General features: G+C 35.8%; 1 protein-coding gene across 1 annotated transcript in view; it reads left to right on the plus strand.

The window, feature by feature from the left end:
- The window catches only part of Nep2 (M13 family metallopeptidase neprilysin 2), an 80,681-nt gene extending 65,186 nt beyond the window's left edge, over positions 1–15,495 (plus strand). The window contains exons 7-17 of the mRNA XM_073074328.1: positions 263–439; positions 1,772–1,857; positions 3,778–3,883; positions 4,730–4,914; positions 6,235–6,324; positions 7,008–7,158; positions 7,979–8,147; positions 9,971–10,089; positions 11,672–11,803; positions 12,270–12,410; positions 12,690–15,495. Coding sequence (XP_072930429.1) covers positions 263–439; positions 1,772–1,857; positions 3,778–3,883; positions 4,730–4,914; positions 6,235–6,324; positions 7,008–7,158; positions 7,979–8,147; positions 9,971–10,089; positions 11,672–11,803; positions 12,270–12,410; positions 12,690–12,890 — 1,557 coding nt within the window. The 3' untranslated portion in view covers positions 12,891–15,495. The remainder of the gene's footprint in view (positions 1–262; positions 440–1,771; positions 1,858–3,777; positions 3,884–4,729; positions 4,915–6,234; positions 6,325–7,007; positions 7,159–7,978; positions 8,148–9,970; positions 10,090–11,671; positions 11,804–12,269; positions 12,411–12,689) is intronic.
- Positions 15,496–15,721: the final 226 nt, after the last annotated feature.

The raw sequence follows: 15,721 nt of genomic DNA on the forward strand, positions 1-15,721 counted from the left end.
TTTTCTATATTTATTATTTTAAGTTGTGATGAAATAATTTAATATCAATAGCTGTGCTTTAGTCAATGCGCTCTAGACACATCAATCGGCCTTCTTAATTTGGTCCTAACTGTTTTTGCTGTTTTTATTTTTCGAACTTCATAACTAACTAACTTTGTGAGTATATTAAAAAAATCCTAGCAGGTTACAAATGTTTAAAGTTTAAGACGAATGCGAGAACTTTTACTTTTTCCACAAAATTGCAAGAGCACTGTGTCCACAGCTGGACCAAGCGTCCTTGGGGCTCAGTCGGGAGTACCTGAACCGCGGCTTCAGCGACAAGCTGGTGCAGGCGTACTACGAGTACATGGTGGACATCGCCACGCTGCTGGGGGCGGACCGCGCCCGCGCTGAAGTTGAACTGAAAGACTCCTTGCAGTTCGAAATGAAACTTGCCAATGTGAGTAGATTTGCTTATAAAAGTAATAAGAACTACAAATGAACGCTGTTAGCTTTTAAGATTAAATTTTGGTTATTTATTATTTATTATTTAGGATATTATGTATTTTGGTACGAAATGTACGAAAAAAAGAGAGAAAAATATAATTGGGCAGTGAAAGTGAATAAAGATGTCGTATTGGTTGATGAGTTTAGCTGATGTTAGTGGCCACTGCCGCCTACGAACTACGAGGAATTGTATTACCAATTATATTAAATTTTAAAAATAGCTACTGAATGTCCGCTCTTCATTTCCTAAGAGCTATTTCAGACGCGTATCTATGAGTAACGCAAACAGCCGTATTCATTCATCAAAATTCATATTAATAACAACTCACCAATAGCCATTCAAGCAGACACACCGGAATAAGTCAGTGTACGCAGGTCCTGTGTTTTGAAGCGCAAATTGTAGATCGCATTTAGGTGCTATGCCGAAACAAACGAGTAGGTACGCCGGATAAAACGCAAGTCTGAAACTGCTCTTATGATCGCAATTCATGTGTACCTACCATTTAATTTCAGTAGCATGTTGATTGTACTGACCGGAACAATTGACGCTGTATTGACACCGCGACGCCTCGCAATCAGCCCAATATAGGGACCTTGGCCGGAGGACTTGTAATCGAGAGATAGGGTAGCCACTTGATAAGGAATTATAAGAAGTCTCTAAAAAAAACATGAGATTAGTGGATACTTTAATAATATTAGGGCACGTTAATACCAATAAAAAGAGCGGCAAAATACATTACTTTTAAAATGGTTAAACTTAAGAAAATTTTGGGAGGTGCGTGCTGAGAAGCTTAAACCTTGACATTATTGTTTTTATAAGGTATAGTCCGCGCGAAACTGCTAGTCCGCTATGAATATAGAAATGAGTCGAGTCGCCATAGCAAATTGTATGACTACATCTGCTCGCAACAACTTCAGAGTGAGAATGGTGAATTAGTAGTGCACACCTTCTGTAGATGTTAACTTATCTTCAAGCCTCTGTTGCGTTCGGGAGTTGGGGGAACTGAAACTTATGAGACGGGTTAGCCACAATTGTATCTTTCGCTAATCTGAATTTATGCAACCTGATAATATATGTTCCACATCTTCCCAGCTGTGGTGCAAGCCTTGTCCAGAATAAAAAAAAACTAAACGATTATAACTATAGGGTTATAAACAAAAAAATTATTTGTATTGACGAAGTTCTATTGCAATGCATCTGTGCTTCTTTAATTGAAATATATTTTAATATGATTTTTCTATACTTAATATTTCGTTTGTATCTACGATGTTTGTATTGTTTCAGATCTCCTTGCCGTTAGAGAAGCGTCGTAACGCAACCAGTCTCTACAATCCCATGACGATCTCAGAACTGCAACAGAAGTTCCCCAGGTAATTCATTATTCCCGGCCGATACACATACCTAATAATTAAAAAAATCAAAAAACCCGACTGCACTATACAAGCTGAAGTAGAATTTCCAAAAACGGAGAAATAGGCGTTTTATTATTTTAATCCAGAAAGCCAAATACAAAGTTTCATAGTAGGTATCTGCTTCAAAAACAAAATATGGTCTAACAATATTATCCTATTTTGTCCTCGTAGCGCTCTTTTACGCTATATAAAGAACCTATGATTAAAATTCCAGCACTTTTAAGTTCAGCGGTTTCCCTTTGCGTTGATCTTTATCACAGCAACACTACTCATTTAGTCAGACAGTCATCTCGATGAGTTATATGTATATATTATATAATGTATGTGTAATCTCTTCTACGAGTAAGTTCCTTTATTTCGATATCCTACTCAATAGGTTTGGTTAACGTTTTTTTAAAACGTGTTACTATTTCGCAAAAACAATCCACCATTTACGCTCCATAAAATATATACCTTCAGTAATTCAAAGTTCCGGTCATTGTTTTACCTCGTATTGGGTAGAATTTCATTATTTTTATCCAACAAGCTAAATACAAAATTTCATAGTGTTTGCTTCAAAATTAACAATTGTTTAAATGAACTTCTAACCCTTATTTTACCCTCTACGGGGTTAATTTTTCGGATGGGGATAAACAGGCGTGTCCTTGTTCCTATCCAGAAAGCCAAATACAAAATTTTGTAGCAGTTACTTCAAAATTAAAGGATTTCAAAAAAACCGTTTTCCCCTATTTTACCCTCTTAGGGGAAGAATTTCCAAAAGGCCTTTCTTAGCACTTATTTACGCTATATAGTGAACCTTTGTGCAAAATTTCAGAACTCTAAGTTGAGCGGTTTTGGCGGTAGTTTGATTTCTAAAAACTGAAAAAGTCTTTTAATTTGTCTGTCAGTCAGTCATCTTGCTGTTTTATATATATACAAATATGTTTTTATACTCTACGTTTAATTTACTTTCATTTGATGCCCCACTCGATAGGTTCCATTAACTTTTTTTTTTAAATGTGTCACTATTTCGCGCCAAAAATTCGCCCTTTTGTTTTTTTTTTCTAACACCTATCTAAGGACACTCGGGTCATTGAGACGAATTTAATGACACCTTAACTGTCGAAATTTATTCAGCTGTTTGCAAGATCGGATCAAATAAAGAAAGACAAACATACAAGATACGCGCGAAAAACATAACCCTTCCTTGGCAGTCGGGTAAAAATACATCAACATTATTTTTTGCTGATGTCGACTATAAACATTATCCATTATAACATAGAGTGTCGACAGAAGTGAAAACTTTCGAAAAAAATTATAAATGTACCTATCATCCTGAATTATATCGCGTGGCCGAGTCCGGCTGGGGAATCGATCCCCCAAACCGCCCTAATTAATCCCTCTGGACCTCGTGGCACACTGATTCGGCACCTGATGCGCTCACCTACTGACATACTAAGGGGTGGTGCGAACAGCTGCCAATCTATCTCAAATACTCGTACTTTATTTCGATATTAATAATAAAATAATAAAAACAATTTTACAAACAAATGCATTTCATGGATTTTTATTATACATATTGTACTACTTATTATACTTTTAGATAATGTATAAATACTTTAAATGAATTTTAATAAATTATGTATTTTTGTATTATAACATTTACAATAGACTTGCATTTTAAATGTTTCTCTTAAATACCTAATTATAGTCATAATAAACTTCTAGATACTAACTACAAGCGGACTAAAATAGATTAATGAAGTTCAACTTCTTGACGGTATTCATGTTTGGTGTATTTTTTTTCATTGAATTTCTATTAATTAGTCAAGTACCTATACCCAAACCTGTACCTAACATTGATAGATTTCTGACCTTTTTTAAATTTGTTTGTTGCAGGATCCCATGGCTCTTGTACATCAACCGCCTCCTGTCTCCTCACGTGAAGGTCGATGTTGACGAGATCGCTATTGTCAACGTACCGCAGTATATCAAAGATTTAGAGGTATGTATTTTTTACTTAGACTTCTTTCTTGTCTTGTCTCATTACCTTCAACCCATTAGTATCCCACTGGAAGAAGCTGAAAGAAGGCTGGAAGAGTTTGCCCACAATGAGTATCTCCTCGGTATCTACCTTGAAAAGAAGATATAACTTGTTTCTACTTATCACTTAAAAAAAATGATTCTATAAAGATTTGAATCACAAAGTGGAGTTTGTTGCTGAATTGCATTTCGCTTGGCTATACCTACCATATTTTTTTTCTTATAAACAACTTACAGAGATCGAAGTGCCTGAGGTTTGAACTACAGAGACCGTCGGAGTTGTAAACCGAGTTTCACATCATGTTGCTATAATTGCATTGTATAAGGAACTTGTGTCTAGAGACAGATCCATTGATGTGTTTACTGATAATATTATGAAATTCAAAGCCGAAATTGTTAAAACTTTGACTACGTCTCAAACGGCGTAACATTACTTGAAGAGTCGCACATAATATTATTATTTAAGTTGCAAATTTTGTAAATTGTAAGTTATCGTACTTACTTATATTGCATGCTGTAACAACTTATAAATGGAATTACATGTAACTAGCACTAGAAATTTAAGTAACCAATATGGTTACTTTAACCCATAACAATATTTTTTATGATTGTATTTTTTTTGTACTTGATTGTAGGTACATAGTTATATATTGTAAATGCAGTAGTAGTCCTAACTATTAAATAAATTATTGCCATTATTATTTTTTTAATACATAACATAACACGGACTTCTGTTAGTAGTTCAATAAACAATAAATAAAATAAAATTGTTTTCGTTACAATTTAAATGATGACTATTTGTGAACAGGACCTCCTGGAGAAGACTCCTAAGCGCGTGCAAGCGAACTACGTGATGTGGCGGGTGTCGGGCGCGTCCGTGTCGTACCTGACGGACAGTCTGCGGCGGCGGCAGCTCGCCTACGTCACCACGCTCTCCGGCAAGACGGAGCGCGAGAGCCGCTGGAAGGAGTGCGCCGATACCGCCAGCGTGAGGTCAGTGCGGACCAGAGTCTCATAACAATAATTATAAGAATATACTACGTAAGAATATACTTATATTTATGGGTTGCCATATAAATAAAAAAATGCTAAGGGTGAACAACCTTTATCACTTAGGGGTATGAAAAATACATAGTAGCCGATACTCAGCCCTACTGAATATGCATATAAAATTTGGTGAAAATCGGTAAAGCCGTTTCGGAGGAGTACGGTAACTAACATTGTGACACGAGAATTTTATATATAAGATAATGTTCAAGTAGTAAAAAGCGTGCAGTCCATTTGGTAAGTGAGTGGACGTTTTTAATCAATCCCAGAGACGATTAGGCTCCTCCATGAGTTTGGCTACATATGCGTTGCTATCCCTTGTCACTAATATTGGGCTGTTATTGGGCGCAAATAAGTGTGGCGGTGGTAAATCGCGAATTAAGACTTACAAGGTTATTTGAAAAATACCTAGGAGTATTTAGGAATTCTAGGAAGTAGGAATTCTATATTAATCCTCATGTAAACGAACGCATATCTTGTTGACCTCAGACAGGACTCCAGTTCTACTTACGGTTGATTATTTATTTCATGCCAATAGCCATAGATTAGTAAAGATTACTCACTCCTAACAAGAAAATGTACCCAGTTTTGAGAATTGAAATAGTTGCGTAAAAAAGTTTTGCCACGTCTCCGTGGTAAAAAGTCCCTAAAATATTTGAAATTATTATTATAAATTATTTATTTATTATGTAAATTAAGCAGTATTAGTTATTTATTCGTAAATTTTCTCTAAAAATGATTTTATTTGTCAATAATTCAAAAAAAGAACTTACTATAATAAGCCATTTGCGGCTTCATTCAATTTCAATGCGGCGAAGTATCTTTACTAATCTATGCCAATAGCAATCACTTGCTCGATTTAGGGTGCGTTTCATCATGTAAGTTTAACGTCTTACAAAAGCCTAATCAACCGTCAAATCCATGGTTAAAAAAATTAAACTAACACTTAAATTTAACCGCTCGATTTCGATCGGTTAAAGTTACAGATTTTGTCAACTTCCCTATCTTTCAACGACGACTAAAAATTGGGATAACAGCGAAAGAATTAACGTTGATGACAAATAAATTAGTGCAACACAGAATTGTTATTGTTGTTAACGTTACTGTTGTATTTAACTTTAACGCAAACTTTAAACGGGCTTTCAACGCCCACCCTAAAAGATTGTTCTAAAATTAAGACATCGATGATATTTATCAGAAGAATAATTATTTAATTCTGAAATATATCATGATTGATTTTAAAAAAATCTATTACTTTTCTGTTAGCATGTCCATTGCCGTCGGAGCGTTATACATCCGGAAATACTTCAATGAAAATTCAAAGGCCAATGCTCTGGAAATGGTTAATGACATCAGGTAAGTTATATTTAATATTACTCAAATTAAATATATTAATTTATTATAATTAAAGTCCATAATTTCAAAAGGTTTAGTTATTCAAAATAACATGTTGTACCTAAATGTGATATACCTACAGGGTAATCTTGAGATAATTTGAAACCATTTTATTTTTATTGTTCAATGTCTGAAAGCTGAATAGGGAATATTTACATATAATTATAATGTTTTTTTTTTTAATTTTTAGACAGCAATACAGGGTATGCAGTGATGACCTAGTGGTTAAGAAACTCGGGCTCTCGCTCGTGGGGTCCGAGGTTCAAATCCCAGGCACACACCTCTGATTTTCGAAGTTATATGCGTATTAAAAATAATTATCACTTGTTTAAACGGTGAAGGAAAACATCGATGAGGAAACCTGCATACCTGAGCAATCTTAAAAATAAAAATAATTCAAAGGTGTGTAAAGTCTACTAATACGCACTTGGTCAGCGCAGTGGACTATGCCTAATCCTTCTCACTCTGAGAGGAGATCTATGCCCAACAGTGGGACAGTAATGGGTTGATGATGAATACAGGGTTCATTTTAATCAAAGACATGCCTTCATCTCAGCCTTGCATATTTCATTTCATGGGTGCAGTATATACAATTTTGTAGTATAAATATTTGATTCGTTTTCTAACCACTCGTGTTGTCGTAGGCAACAGTTCCGCAAGACCTTGAACGAGGTGGAGTGGATGGACGACAAGACGCGGCGCGCGGCGCTGGACAAGGCCGACTCCATGGCCGCTCACATCGCGTACCCCCCAGAGATGTTGGATGACAAGAAACTCACTGAATTCTACTCTGGAGTACGCAACCAAACTCATTCATATTTTGTGCAAGTCAAATTCTACAGGACGTCTATCAGACCTTGGCTCATTCTTATTGGTTTGTTATGGGTATAAATGTGAATGTATGAACCAGTATAATGACTTATATACCATAAAGTTTTTCTTGCTTCAATGTTAGCAAGATAACGTAATCTTATTATTGACAACCCGCGTGGCGGGGCGTTCACCATACCGGTCTGACGCGCAAAGGATTCCGGGTTCGATCCCCGTCCAAACAGATATCAGAATGATGAATTTAAATATCTGTTCTGGGTCTGGGTGTTTATCTATTCGTCTGTGTGTATCCGTGGCACCCACGACACAGGGACATCCTTGAGTGGGGTTGTGTGTTGTGTTGAGTGCGTTTGTTTTTTTTAAACATAAATAAGTAGACTTATCTCACAGCCTTGTAATTGACGAAAGCCATTAAATGGCTTAAACGGCTAACAATACTGTCAGCCATTTAATGGCTGTCATGGTGTAATATACACTGAACCATGCCGACATGCGCAGTTACGTGGTGCAAAAACACGAAAACGAAGAAAAGTGCGGAGAAATATTGTTTCATTCGTAAATGCTCTAAAAACTACATTTTTCATAATATTTTTCAAACATGAAAATAGAAAACAGTGACAATTTCAATTATCAAAACTGATTACATTTTCTTGTTAGGAGTGAATAATCTTTACTAATTTATGTTCTTATATAAGATTCCATCCTTTTTGGGTTTCAGTAAAGCCACTAAGCGTCAATTACCGGCACGTTTAATTAGCTATATCCATCACTATCGTGTACACAGTTGGAGATGTCATCGGACAAGCTGATGGAGTCAGTGCTGAACCTGACGCTGTTCGGCACCGAGTTCCTGTTCAGCAAGCTGCGGCAGCCGGTCAACAAGACCGACTGGGTGACGCACGGGAGACCCGCTGTCGTCAACGCGTTCTACTCCTCCATCGAGAACAGCATTCGTAAGTACACGAGATACATTTTTTTTTATACATATAACTAGCTGACCCGGCTAACGTTGCATTGCCGTATAAATAAAAAAAAAGTTAAGGGTGAGCAACCCTTATCACTTAGGGGGATGAAAAATAGATGTTGGCCGCTTCTCAGAGATACCGGATAAGCACAAAAAATTCCATAAAAATCGGTCAAGCCGTTTCGGAGGAGTATGGCAACGAAAACTGTGACACGAGAATTTTATATATTAGATATAAGAGTAGTGGACATGGATATCTGTAATCAACCCCAGATAGGATTAGATATTCCTACCTGAAGTCAGCCACAGATGCACCGCTACCCCTGAGGACTACGCTGGAACTCCTCGAAAAAGTTTGTCTCCCTTACCACTGCAGAACACAACACCGTTTATGCTGCTGTTTATGCCGTTTATGCAACACACACTGCTGTTATGAGGCAGAAATAGATGTGGCGTTGGTGCCACTGGGGTCGTACCACACTATCATAGGGTTCTATCACCTTCAAGTACACGAGAAAGAATTACTCTACTGGAAATACTTTAATAGATTCTTGGTTTATTTGACACGGATGGTCCTTGTCAGAAACGGAACATGGTGTGGAACGATTTTAATTATTGTAAAAGATTCGATATTTGTATACCGTGTTATCAGATACATTGCAGGCCAGTAAGAACAAACTTGCTGTTTATCCAAAAATAAATGTAAACCAAGTCCAAATGTATTTTTAAAAATGACTTCATACTACTGTATTTTTGGAAAAAAATACATTTTTCCAAAAAAAAAAAAATATATTGCTTTGGTGGTGTATGGTGTACGCTCTAAAGTGTAAAACTATTATTTCTTTTCGTCGATGTTATGTGTCTTTTTTAACCGACTTCAAAAAGGAGGAGTTTCTGTATTCGGCTGGATGTATTTTTATAAAATATAAAAGTAGTAGACAAGCATGCAGTCCACCTAATGGTAAGTGGCTACTGCCGGCCATGGTCATCTGCAATCAACCCCAGAGAAGACCGGATTACCATCTGAGGTCGGCCACAGATGCGCCGCTAGCCCCACGGACTAAGTTAAAATGCCCCCGGAAAAGTCCTTTTCTTGCCTATTAATAGGCAGAAATATGTGTGGCGTTGGTGCCGACGGAGTCGAATCACACAGGGTTCTACCACCTTTAACCACCTTTTGCCGTGTCATGCTGTGCCAACAATCAAAATTCGGCTGACAAATGTGCTCTTTCGGCTCTTTTAAAACATGACGTATCTTCGAGAATATCTAGGGAGTTTTATTTTATTTTCTCTCATAAGGTACATTCACACATATATTATTAGACTGCCAAACTGTGTGACAGATTGTCAGCAGTGTTTCCCGTGAATAGGGACAGTTGTACACCTTGAAAGATACAAATATCACAAACCACTACTTGTTAACGCATTAAAAGTGATATAATATATAAAATATGTATATACATATACATATGTATATATATGTATACACACATATCTGTATTCCATACATTTACTCTAACAAATAGTGGTTTATACAGAGGAAGAAAGATTGGGTTTTAGACGATTCATTTTTAAGTAATCTGCAGTTAATGTATTAACTATATTAATTAATCTGTGTTAATTTTGACTTGAGCTGAGTTAATGAGTTATCCTATGGGCATAGGGATAAGTAATGTTTAATTAATATCTTTTTGAATTGATTAATAGATTTTGTTTATATAAAGAGGTCGCGAGGTAGTGCATTTATTAGTACAGGTATTAACCAACGCTCAGCGTTAAAATGGTACATCTGACAAAAATTCTCGGTAACAGAATTCCCGGCCGGTATATTGCAAGGAGCGTTCTTCTCCGCGAAGCGTCCCGCCTACATGAACTACGGCGCCATCGGCTTCGTCATCGGCCATGAAATCACTCACGGGTTCGACGACCAGGTAATATTCCTCATTTTTATCTTCAGAATGTATGCTTTTGTGCTCAGTACCCTTACCATGTGTTTTTACGTTTTGACAAATATGACTGTTTTGGTATTTGTTTACGTATTGGCCCATATTATTTCCAAGTTCTGACACAATCCGCTAGGGGCGCTGATTGTAAAAACTCCTGGTAAGGATACTGGAGTGCGAGGTCACGTAAATTAAATTCCTACAAAACTACTGCTACTTTATTTACTATTCATTATTCTTTTTTTTTTTATTTTTTATAAGTCAGTCGCCGTGCAGCAATTACTGATCCAAAACTGTGAATTTAGCATAATATAGAAACGAAAACCTATTTTTTTCTAGGAACGAAATCTTTGTACAATTACACAAAAGATTATAATAAGTACCATGTAAGGCTAATAACAAATGGAGCTGCTTTAATAAACAGAGTATTTAATATCGGATACCTGTATAAAGTATATTATTTTATTTTTAATTGCTATAATAAAAATGTTTTTGCTCAAACCAAGCTTGTCTCATGGATTCGCCACAGCATGGTATCACAGGTTCGGTATTGAACGAGATATTAATGTAATATGTCTCCATATTGTGCCGTGGTGCCCCAAAACACCAACACGAATTACTGAATGGTTCACTAACGGCCCGAGTACAAATCATTGTATTGTATACCTATGTGTACAAAAGTTTAGATTACCCTCGCACTAAATGTATAATTAAGTTAATAAAATTGCCGTGACAGTAATTGCACTTGGATCTTCCTACATTAATGCCTAGAATTAGAAAACTTGTGATTGTTTTTAGAAACTTGCTGATGGTGTGCAAAAACTAGTTAGTTGCTTTCCCAACCTGTAATGTAATCAGTATGCTTAATAATACTAACAATCATTGAGAGGTTAATTTAAAATATATTTGTATTGTTCGGTACGAAGACCACGAATAAATTTTGGACTCAAATTACACACGTACCTACCTATTACATTTTTAATAGGTACGTGATTTATAGGTAGTACCTACTAGTACCTACGAACCAATGAACCCTATACCAGAAAATAAATAAATTGTGCCTATACCAATCTATATTAGTAATATTGCGGACCACGTCCTTTCTCACTTTATCAAAATTGAAGAATTCAAGTTTTAAATATGTGTATGTAATATGTAATAGTTTTAAATATGTGTACCTAAGAATGTTTATTATAATATAAAAGATCTTGATAGTAATATATACATTAAAATAGCAATTTAAATAAAATAATTAAGGACTACGAGTAGGTATATTCAAATGCACTTGCACTTAATGAAACCTTGTCAAGTTATATAATCCTAACATCTGGTAATACGAAGCTATAACAATAATTACCTATATTATTGCTTTTCGAATATTTTTTCAACATTTAACTTTCCGGTATTTTTCTTCATCAGGAAAATAGAAGTACTTACAGTGGTTTCAACACAAAACCCAAATTTAGTTTTGTTTATTTTAAATGCGGCAAGGGTTAGCTTGAAATGAGTGATATTCCAGAGGATCGTCTGTATATCATTATGTAAGCTTACGATATATCTGAATGTACAGGGTCGTCAATTCGACAAGAACGGCAATTTGGTAGACTGGTGGCAGGAGAGCACGAAGCAGAAGTACCTTGAAAAGGCCAAGTGCATCATCGACCAATACTCCAACTACACTGTAAAGGAAGTCGATATGAAGGTTTGTCGACATTACTATATTCAACTGCTAAAATCCACAACTCCGTCGAATTTCACTTTCTAGATGCGTTTTTCTCTCCAATCAATCAATGTTCGCAATGCTGAGTTTTGTGTTTAAATTGAATTTATTCTATATGTTTTGTACGTTTGTGTTACAGGACTTTTCAATTGACCTTCTTCGATTTTCATCGATCTAAATGGATCTAATGGAATGGATGTTAAATTTTGGCAGTTTAAAAATTAACTAAATGCCTCTCCTAAAACCTACCATGAGCGAAATGACAAAATATAGTACTTAATAGAGGATTTTTCAAGGAATCATTTTTACTATTTTTGTAAAATCTAATTTATTTTAGTAAAGGGATATAGATTGATTGTCAAGAAATATTTTTCACTGTTCTTTCGATGGACAAATATTTATATTTTTTTACTTTTATTAATTATTATTGTTAACACTTATCGTGTAGCTGAATGGCGTCAACACCCAAGGAGAGAACATTGCCGATAACGGCGGCATCAAGGAGGCTTACTATGCGTACCAAGCCTGGACGCAAAGACACGGCGAGGAGACACGTCTGCCAGGCCTAGAAAAATACAATCCTCGGCAGGTCAGTAATGTGATTACGTAGAATAAAAGGTTAATAAATAAGTTGCACAAACCTTTCTTTGTGAAATATACACGTTAACTAGTTATATAGATCCTATGTCAATGCGTACAGGATAATTTCCGAAACTGCATTGAGTGTCTAGCTAAGATTAGTCTGATTTCATATATTATTTTAGATAGGTTGTGCTATTGTAATAATTATTTTCTGTGTGGCGGAGCCAACTTACACCGATAACTGGCTCGATTCTCACGTAACTCGGAATGTGGTGGCATTCCGCAGATGTTCTGGCTGAGTGCGGCCAACACGTGGTGCTCGGTGTACCGCAACGAGGCGATCAAGCTGCGCATCACGACCGGCTTCCACGCGCCGGGCCGCTTCCGCGTCGTCGGGCCGCTGTCCAACATGGAGGAATTCGCCATCGACTTCAAGTGCCCCCTCGGCTCCCCCATGAACCCCGTCGGTAAATGTAAGGTTTGGTAGGGTCTAACCACCAGAGAGCTACAGATGCACTATCTGCTCAGTCTCTCTAACAGTGACGATGATCCTGACTTTTTTAAAATAGACACGCATCGTACAGGGCACGGCCTGTCTCAAGGGAGCCCCATAGCACCGCAATGTTTTTTAGTGCAATTGAACGTCGTTGGGTGTATTGTCATCTATATTGATGTTGTAAATAGATTAATGGATCTGTAAAGCGAACACGAATTGCTATCAAACGCTTGATGGATAAGAGAAATAACAACTCTGTAGGATGTATCTTTAAATTGATCAGTTGTTGAAACAGTATCGTTCTATAGAAAAAAATGACTTAAAAAATTTAAAGGATCCCTCTAGATTGTGTACTTACAGCTTATGTTGAATTCTGACGTTACATATTTTAAATATGTATATTTGCCTTGCCATAAATATTGGTTTGTATCTGAACTCGCATGCGTTTGATAGTGATAAGCGTTCGTTGATGTTTTAGATAAGTTTTATACATTCAGTCGTGCGCTAAACTAATGGCGGAAGGTTAGACTGACGGTAGGCAGTAGGTACATTGTACGGAGTCTCTACATGTTAGGACGCCACTAGTATTTTTATTAACGCTTTCAAAATATCAAGGCAGCACCACTTTCTGAAATTCCATACACGAACAATTGGTTATTAGCGTGAGTTATCACGAGGTACATTAAATCAATAACAAAGTTAAACGTAAACGAGCTGCTATTAAATAAGTCTTTAAAATATTTGATGTCTTTAATATACACTTTTACTAGAGGTTATAACTATTGATGTATTTTACATAAATAAGTAGTTTGTGTGAATAAGATAGTAATTATTTATTTAGCAGTCGGTGGCTCAGTTAGTACACAAGTACAAAACACATATGCTGTTATATGTACCTATCTATTACATGAAAATATACCTACTTCATAGACTTCACAGGTGACACTGTAGATAGAGTTTTTATTTATATTTCATATATAGTAGTGTGTAATATTACCTATATTTATAATGCGATATTGACAAAATAAATGATAAAATTAAGTGACTTATAAAAATACATAATAAGCAAACAAAGCACATTCTCTTCAATCTATTAATGTCCCACTGCCGGGCACGGGCCTTCTCTCACATACCTTTGAGAACTGATTTCCTAAGTATAGTCCTACATAGGTAGGCATATACCAAAATTAAGATTAAATCGCATAGTGACTAGATAAAGATTACGCCTAAAGTTGTTGATAGTATTCAAGTATTATGTAATTTGTCTTACATACTTCATCAACGAAAGTAAGTACCTACAGACATGTGTATAACAATATTTCTCGATCTCCATTACTGCGGCGACACTCTTGTCACTTGCCGCAAACTCCAAACCTCTATAAACGTGGGGACGCGATGCGAATGCTTATGGCAAATTCCCTTTGATTTGCTAGAAAACCAGCACACCATGGGATCGGCTTCAAGCGCCTAAACAAAACGGTTCGGCAAGCGTGCGGACATTGTATAGACTATACGAGTATAGTCCGCGACAAACTGCTAGTCCGCTCTGAATATAGAAACGAATCGTGTCGCCATAGTAAATTGTATGACTACAACTGCTTGCAACAACTTAAGAGCTGACTATACCTATATAAAAATGTTGTTCTAAAATATGGTTTCCATTTATATCTTCTTATTCTGAAGATTTTGTCAACTCGTTATTTTAACTACCCACTTACTTACTTGTATTTTATACTTTTGTAGAAAGTCCGAAGTTGAACAAACAATTTGTCTCTGTGAGCATTATTCTTAACTATACTTCGGACGGTGACTGACATGAAAATGTGTAGGTACATAATGTATTTTATATTTATAAATATTGTCTAAGAAATAGTTTAATTTTATTACTTGAAATGTAAGTTTGTCTTCACTTCTCGAAAATTGTTCAAAAAAAAACTTAAATCATAAACTCTTTAAGTATTTTACAATTAGGTACCTAACTGTTAAACAAAGACAAAAAAGAAAGGCGCGATGCAAATACTGAGTGGACAGTGATCGGGCTTAACACGAATTTAATTCTTATTTACAGTAATACCCCGTACTTACGCAGTAGGTGGGACCGACCGATAACCGCGTAAGTCTAATTCGCGTAAGTCGGGGGTTCCCGTATTTCGTATATTATACATAACATCGTGCGTGCTGACTCCGCGCAACAAAAGCGAACATTTACATTAATTAATATGATTTTGTTTTTCGTCTTTCATACTAAACTCTTTTATTCTTTACCCATAACATGGAGGAGTATCACAGATAAATAAATAGTTGTACGTAGGTATGCAAAATTTTAGCAAATCGGTTGGCGTTAACTGGTTATAAATTGATTTGCTAGATTTTATCCTCACATACATACAAACCAACAAGGCAATTTCAACAAAACCTTTTATAAATACTTGTCGCAATATATTTCACAATGTCACCGTCCCACGCCTGTAGCCACCCGTGTAGGAGCAGTGATTTTATTTAATTTTAGTCTAAGTACTTAGCTAAGTATAACACTTTGTACGATTGTATTGTTGTAAATCTTTGAGACACCAATTAAAAGATTTTTTTATCAAAACCTTATTTTCTTTCATATTACCTATATTATGTATTAACGAAAATTGATGAGAAAACTTTTCTTTTTAGTTATTCATACTAAATTGGATTATTTGAATTTCATCTGATCCAAATCAAATATACATATTATTGTTAGTCTATAGTGTTAGTAATAAATTTAAAGTGTCTATATTTAAATATGTAGGTATATTATGTAATTAACAGTATAAAATAAATTGTGTAGGTAC

The sequence above is a fragment of the Epargyreus clarus genome, unplaced genomic scaffold (genome assembly GCF_041222505.1).
Source record: "Epargyreus clarus isolate Ecla_fem2 unplaced genomic scaffold, WU_Ecla_fem_2.2 ptg000007l, whole genome shotgun sequence".
Taxonomy (NCBI): Eukaryota; Metazoa; Arthropoda; class Insecta; order Lepidoptera; family Hesperiidae; genus Epargyreus; species Epargyreus clarus.